The sequence below is a fragment of the Eleginops maclovinus genome, chromosome 1 (assembly GCF_036324505.1).
Source record: "Eleginops maclovinus isolate JMC-PN-2008 ecotype Puerto Natales chromosome 1, JC_Emac_rtc_rv5, whole genome shotgun sequence".
NCBI lineage: Eukaryota > Metazoa > Chordata > Actinopteri > Perciformes > Eleginopidae > Eleginops > Eleginops maclovinus.
In genome coordinates, this window is record NC_086349.1 from 25,799,782 (window position 1) to 25,807,403 (window position 7,622).

The 7,622-nt window shown below is 43.1% G+C and overlaps 1 protein-coding gene across 2 annotated transcripts in view; it reads left to right on the forward strand.

Annotated features, from left to right (window-relative positions):
- iqsec2b (IQ motif and Sec7 domain ArfGEF 2b) overlaps positions 1 to 6,830 on the forward strand; it is a 47,692-nt gene extending 40,862 nt beyond the window's left edge. For both annotated transcript variants that reach the window (XM_063892387.1, XM_063892397.1), the window contains exons 12-14: positions 782 to 967; positions 2,368 to 2,417; positions 3,289 to 6,830. In XM_063892387.1, the coding sequence (XP_063748457.1) occupies positions 782 to 967; positions 2,368 to 2,417; positions 3,289 to 4,458 (1,406 nt within the window). In that variant the 3' untranslated portion in view covers positions 4,459 to 6,830. The remainder of the gene's footprint in view (positions 1 to 781; positions 968 to 2,367; positions 2,418 to 3,288) is intronic.
- The last annotated feature ends 792 nt before the right edge of the window (positions 6,831 to 7,622 follow it).

Genomic DNA, 7,622 nt, shown 5'->3' on the forward strand with positions numbered 1-7,622 from the left:
TTTTTGGGACCAATTAAGTAAACTTAGACAATATCCCGAGGCACACATGACGATCTCATGGCAAACTGTTTGAAAATCACTGCTATACTGTGCTACTACCTTTTTAGTGCACTACTTTTTAGAGGCAAATATTGTAGATTTGACTTCACTACAATAATTGGACGATTTTTCTGAACTCCTGTTTATTCCTCTGAAGACAATTTAAAAAAAGTGATTCTGCACAAAATATTTGTAGCCATAATGCTTGAAAACAGTTATCCTGCTTTGTAGGATTATTATAAATCAGTAGCAATACTTATTTTAATTTGTAGATTTTAAAAAACTCAAAATCTTAGAAAATAAGAGTTTTGATTTTGCAATTATGTTTTTTCCCCCACACACAACAATCCAATCATATCGATAAGTATATCTAAGTATTTAACATTGCCTCTGCATTTCAGAAATACAAAATTAGAATGTATTTATTCATTTCTGATACAATTGGAATAATATAACACTTTTAAAGAACCTTTTCTACAGATTTCTATTTTGTATTGTTTTACTTGAGTTAGTATCTCTTTTCAAACCTTTACTTAAGTAAACTTGATCTAAATACTTTACTTTTAATTAGGTATTTCTAGACTCTTGTGTTTCAACTTCATCTTGAGAAAGACTTATTCTTTGACCACTGACTATAACTTCAGTGGGAGTGATGTCCCTACAGATAGGGCAGTAAAGTATTCTCCATACCGTGTCTCGCACTGATATAAATTCTCCCCGTGCCCTTTGCGTTTCTTCGCAGCGGAGTTGGAGAAACAGAAAGGTGTGATGCGGCCCAGCCTGCTCACAGGAGGTGTGGTTGGAGGCGTCGGTGTGAAGAGTGATGTTGTGAACGGCACCCTGGGGAGGACGAGCTTCGATGACTCAGTGGGTGATGGTCTCAAACGCACTGCGCTCAGCTCATCTCTCAGGGACCTATCAGACGCAGGTGAGGAAACAGCACCCCAGAGACAGAGTGGGTTTGAAGGCCGACGAGAAGTTAGCATCTCTTTGGTTCCTTCCACAAAAAGCCAATGGGATTTTTCCAATTGGAATAAGATATGTGGCAAACAAACGTTTATCTATCAGACACATTTTGTTTAGCAGGATAATCTCCACATATTAACACCACTTTAGGAGTATTGTAGTAAAAAGTAAAAAGCTAACGTTAGGCTATTAAGGAACTACAGCACGGTCACATGACTTCACGTCACCACCGCTAAGCTAAAGGCGGCTAACGTTGGGCTATAAAGGAACTACAGCACGGTCACATGACTTCACGTCACCACCGCTAAGCTAAAGGTGGCTAATGTTGGGCTATAAAGGAACTACAGCACGGTCACATGACTTCACGTCTCCACCGCTAACCTAAAGGTGGCTAATGTTGGGCTATAAAGGAACTACAGCACGGTCACATGACTTCACGTCACCATCGCTAAGCTAAAGGCGGCTAATGTTGGGCTATAAAGGAACTACAGCACGGTCACATGACTTCACGTCACCACCGCTAAGCTAAAGGAGGCTAATGTTGGGCTATAAAGGAACTACAGCACGGTCACATGACTTCACGTCTCCACCGCTAAGCTAAAGGCGGCTAATGTTGGGCTATAAAGGAACTACAGCACGGTCACATGACTTCACGTCTCCACCGCTAAGCTAAAGGTGGCTAATGGTGGGCTATAAAGGAACTACAGCACGGTCACATGACTTCACGTCACCACCGCTAAGCTAAAGGAGGCTAATGTTGGGCTATAAAGGAACTACAGCACGGTCACATGACTTCACGTCACCACCGCTAAGCTAAAGGAGGCTAATGTTGGGCTATAAAGGAACTACAGCACGGTCACATGACTTCACGTCTCCACCGCTAAGCTAAAGGCGGCTAATGTTGGGCTATAAAGGAACTACAGCACGGTCACATGACTTCACGTCTCCACCGCTAAGCTAAAGGTGGCTAATGGTGGGCTATAAAGGAACTACAGCACGGTCACATGACTTCACGTCACCACCGCTAAGCTAAAGGAGGCTAATGTTGGGCTTGATGACGTTTAGTCGTCTCATTTAGACACTTGTTAGCAACCGCCGTTTTGTAAATCCAAAAACAAGTTCAAAATACCATTGATTCAAGACAGAAGTGCTAAAATGCTAACTCATTCCCTGTTCAGGACTCATTCCTGCATTGGGTAGTTTCTACAATGATTTGATTTCTCTATCTCTATGACTGCATCCTGTTTCTTTTTCTCACTGGTCTTGACACACAGCTTGTGCAGTTTCTATCTTTTTTCTGTGAACACATTTTCCAATCTTTCCCGCTCTTTGCTAACTTTCCTCTTCCTGGTGGGGGTGCAGGGAAACGTGGTCGCAGGAACAGTGTTGGTTCTCTGGACAGTACCATGGAAGTAAGTCTGACGGACTTGATGTTCACCTGTAACCCAGGCCTGTCACCATAATTACTTCATTGGTGTCTCGTACGATATACAAACATGACCTCGAGAATACTTATCGACTAATCGTACAATATACGGAAATTACCCAGATTATTTTCCGTTAATGTCTTATTGTACGATGAGCGATGTCTTGGATAGTTATACAGTTATCATCTTAAGATGTGACTTAAAATCCCAATCTGGAATTCAGTTAGGCGATATATCTTCAGACAAAATGAGTGATCGTGACAGGCCTACTCTAACCTTTTAAAGGGCTTCATTTCCGTCTGGTGCGTCATCTTCCCTCAATGTGTGTGTAGTGTGCAACGTGTGTGTGTGTGTGTGTGTGTGTGTGTGTGTGTGTGTGTGTGTGTGTGTGTGTGTGTGTGTGTGTGTGTGTGTGTGTGTGTGTGTGTGTGTGTGTGTGTGTGTGTGTGTGTGTGTGTGTGTGTGTGTGTGCTCTTGTTTCTGACCTGCACTCACACCCTTTTATGTCTGTGTGTTCATTCTAAGTTCAGTAACGTTTTCCTTGCATAGGTATCTGATGTGTTTTCACGTTAAACAAACAATGAACGCTTCACCAGTCATTTATAATCCCATTAAACGTTATTAAAATATAATAATGTTTGGCAGCAATGTGAGTCACCAGCAAAAACAATGTGTTGCTATTTTAGTTTTAAAGCTATATGAATATTTTTGAGGGATCACGAGTTTAATTAGCGCTATGAGCAAATAATGCTGCTTATAAGTGGGTTTATAATACCTTATAGGACCAGAAGCTTTACTGCAAATAATCTGGAATAATCTCAGTGATTTTTCTGAAAGTTGATTTTCCACCCCCCAGGGTTCCATCATTAGCAGCCCCGTGCCTCACCAGCGCTACCAGCTGCCCGGCTGCTACGCCACAGAAGACTTCCGGCCTCATCGCCCCATCCTGAGCCCCGGATCGGGGGTGGGGGGTGGGCCGGGGCAGCAACACACCACTGCTGGGACAGGAGTTGGGGGAGTCTCCAGCAGTGTAGAGAGAGCAGGAGCGGGGGTGAGCGGTCCTGGGGGGGGCATCAGCAGCAGCAGCAACAACAACAGCAGCAGCGGCTCCTTCCTGGGATCCCTCTTCGGCAGCAAACGCGCCAAACCACCTGGGCCCCTTATTCCACCGGGGCCACCTTACCCCGCACCTGTACCCCCACCGACTACGGGAGGGCCCCCTCCTCACTCCCCGTCATCGTTGTGCCAGATGGACGGGGGCCCTTCCAAGATCCAGGCGCTGCACGCTCAGTACTGTCACGTGGGCAGCGTGCAGCCCCCCCCACCGTACTACCATCACCATCGCTACCACGTTCAGACTGTGCCGCCGCCGCTGCAAGGCGTGGCCCCCCATGCTATGCAGAGAGGCCCGCTACAATGTCGTCCGCCGCTCGGCGTCCACCCGCCGCTGGCCCATCTCTCCCAGCTCTCCCAGCATGGGCTACCGGGTCGCTACGGCAACATGGTGGTGGGGTGTCCCCCCCCCCTTTCTCCTCTCTCCCAACACTCCCCGAACCCTCAGTTTACTCTGTATCACTCCATCAGAGGTGGGGGCCTGCCTGGTACCAAACTCCCCCTCACCTTGTCTCACTCCCACCCGCACCCCCACGCACACTCCCAAACCCACCCCGGACACGTGCACACGCCCCACCCGGGCTCCCACTCCACCCACCAAACCCACTTCATCTTCGGCACGCTGCCCCACAGCCTGCCGTCCGCCTCCGTCAACGCTGTGCATCACGCGGCGAGCGCCGGCCCGTATCTGCCCCAGTACCCTCCTCTTTCTTCAATCCCCCCTCCCCCACCGCACTCCCCTTTACCCCCCCCTTCGTCCCCCCTTACCCCTCTTACACCTCTCTCCCCTCTCCCCCCCCAGCACCCCGGGCAGCCTCAGCAGGGGCCGCTGGTGACAGGGGCCGGAGCGACAGGTACAGGGGGCAGCAGCTCCAAATCCAAGCCTATCAACCGGATAAGCACCGTGGTGTGAGCAGGACGTGGGGCCCCCGGGGTCCGAGGTCAGATTACAGGGTGGGGGACGAGGCGGGCAGATCCAGGTCCAGGACCAAGTCTGCCCGGACGGAGAGCAACAGCAGCAGCAGCGCCAGCGACAAGAGGAAACGCAGCTTGCTTCGTCTCTGTTACTTTCACCTCCGCTTCCCACACATGTAGGTGGAGACAGGGAGCACAGCCAGGGAGCGGAACAGCATGTGCACACGTCTTAGAAACCTGCTCACACACATATGAATACATATTTTAAAAAGTCTATAGCCATATAATTTAAGATGAATCTATAACTAGATATTTATCACCTCAGTTTTAATCGTCTAGTTGAGTCTGTTGGAGACATGTACAGTACGGGGAAAACAGAGATCATATATCCAGCTGCTTACACGGGGTGTACATAACAACGTTCAGGCGGAGTTTGGCATTTAAAAACAGCAGAAAGTTGCAAAAAAAATGTCCATTGACTTTGCAATAATTTACTCGGCTTCACGATGTCTTCGTCCACTTTTGCAAGTTCCGCTTTGCTGAGAGGCGTCTTTTTTGTCTTTCTAAAGAAGACCAGGGATGTGCTGCTTTGTCTTAAAGCCAGTGCACGGTTTCCTGACGGTCTTTTTGCTTAACGTACTTCAACAGGAGCCACCTGGCTTTATAACGGGGTGTGGAAAATACAATCAATCATATATTTTGAATGTTTCTGAAGCTTCTTGCCGTTTTATCGATATTATAATATACCTGCTACGATGAATATTGTACGATAATTGTTTTGATCGGTGATTAATTATATCAGCAGATGTTTGTACATGGTTATAGAAAGTATATGCACATATAAATTCCCTCCGTTTACCATGACTTCTCGAGGGCGTTGCAATATGTGACGTGTGATTTATTTCCATTGTACCACGCTTTCCATTCGCCTTTTTAATTATGAGTATTATTAGTTGTTGAAAATTAATGAGGTTTGGTGTTATTTAAAATGTTAACACCAACAATATTCCTCCTTTTCTGCTTGTGAGCAATTTGGTTGAAGAACAAAACGTGAATCTGAAGAGGCCCTATTATGCTTTCTGTCGTTTTCACATTGTATGTGATAGGCTAAGGGGCGGGACATCTCTAAGCGGTTGACCAATCACAACAGAGCCGGCCAGCTACCCAATCAGAGCAGACTGGGCTCTGGTTTCAGACAGAGGGTGAAAAGAGACAGGCAGTATGAGAAAAATAAAGAGCTTTATGAACATTAAAGCATGGAGACATGTCCCAGTAGAGGAAATAAATACTGATATGAACCTGAAAATGAGCATAAAAGGGCCCCTTTAAAAGATATATTTGAGTTATTGTTGCATTTTTATTTAAATATTTATGAGGAAAACAAGCTTTTGTGGAAATTGGAAAGACTCCCTCTATGCTAGCCTCCTCACAGTCATCAGATTTAGCCATTGTGAGTTTTTCTATGTTTTGAAGAAGCACGCTTTACATGAGGTTTTGTGGTTTTGCACACGTGATGTCTTAAGTCAGAAATGGCCTTCTTCTGATTCTCTCTCTTCTGCCACTTTTAGAAAAATCTCTTAATACATTTTTTGATGCTCTAGCATCCCACTGAGGGCTTCTTGTTTTAGAAAAACAACAACAACAACAAGAGTCAAGAATGTAAAATAGCCTGCAGGTACTTAACGTGTTCCCCTTTTTTTCCCCCTTGTGTAACTGTTTTTGCTACTGCGGGTTTTAGGGGTGTATATGAGCACTGATGTCGTTTACCTTCAGTGCCATTGATTGGGAAAACATAATATTCTGAATCAGGGGAGAATGAATGGTAAAGTAAAGAGTCAACTACTGAACGAGATGGCAAAGTGTAAGAAGATCTGAATCACAAAGGATTTAAGGAGGTTTGGGGAGGGTCACGGATGTCAGATGAAGATTTTATATGTGTTGGCTAGCCTTTTCTTTTTATTGTGTCCTTTTTCTTGCATGAATATATCTGCACTTATTGAATAGATTGTACTGTATAAATCTGAATGTACATATTATACTATACAGAGGCTTATGGGATGAACTATTCAGGTGCGTGCATGTGAGTGCCACTAAGTATGTACATACAGGAGAAGAGACGGGGATAGGAGACGTTGGCCATACGGAAATTTACCTATTTTTCTTTTCTTATTATTTCCAACTGAAGGTGAGAGAATGAGTTACCTTGATATAAATTAAAGCCTAAAAAAAGTTTCTATGTCAGTGCACTTATTGATATCATTTAAAAGGAATGATATCAATTTTTCCTTTGTGTATGTATTATGTGAACTGAAAGAATAGAGATTTGAGATGTGAATATTTATTGCTAAATTAAAGTGTCCTTGCAGTGAATTGGTCTGTGTGTGCTTTTTACAAAACTGCTTCCAACATTACACCACATAAACAAAGAACTGTTGCATAACATTATAACATCAGTGAACCACAGAAAGAGATTTATGGAGTATTAATAACAAGTAGGCTACTTTGCAAATCAACGAAATTGATATGAACATTACATTTGCAAATGTTGCATAAAACAAGACAACACAATTAAACCACCAGTGGGAAATAATGTGCTTTTCACTTGACTTTGACAGCCAGTTGCATCTGATTTCAAGCAGCCTATAAATGATGCAAATGTCATATAAATAAGGTACATTTGATTCCTCCTTTTTTATAAAAAATACAATCAAATAACACAAAAATAAAACAAACAGGCAAACTATTTATTTATTTATTTTTAATTAAATGTATATTTTAATTCGTTTTAAAATGTTAAATTGTGAAGCATAATTTGCAAAGATGGCAAAACATGTTATTACCGCCATACTTCTCAAAAATTATAAAATACAATACTTTTTGCAATAATAATGCAATACTCAGATTCTCTATAATATATATTTCTGATTCTGATCCTCATTGATTTAATATTGGGACTTCATTTATACTGCATATTTATTATTAATAATAACAATACTAATGATATTTTTCATTTATTTTGCACTTTTCATTTCAGCAATATCAAAGTGCTAATTCATTTATTTATCTAGACATTTTTTACATTTTTTATTCTCGCACACTAAGTCATTATCACATTTTTTCAGCATTTTATTATTTACTATTTGTTATACTTTGTGGCATACA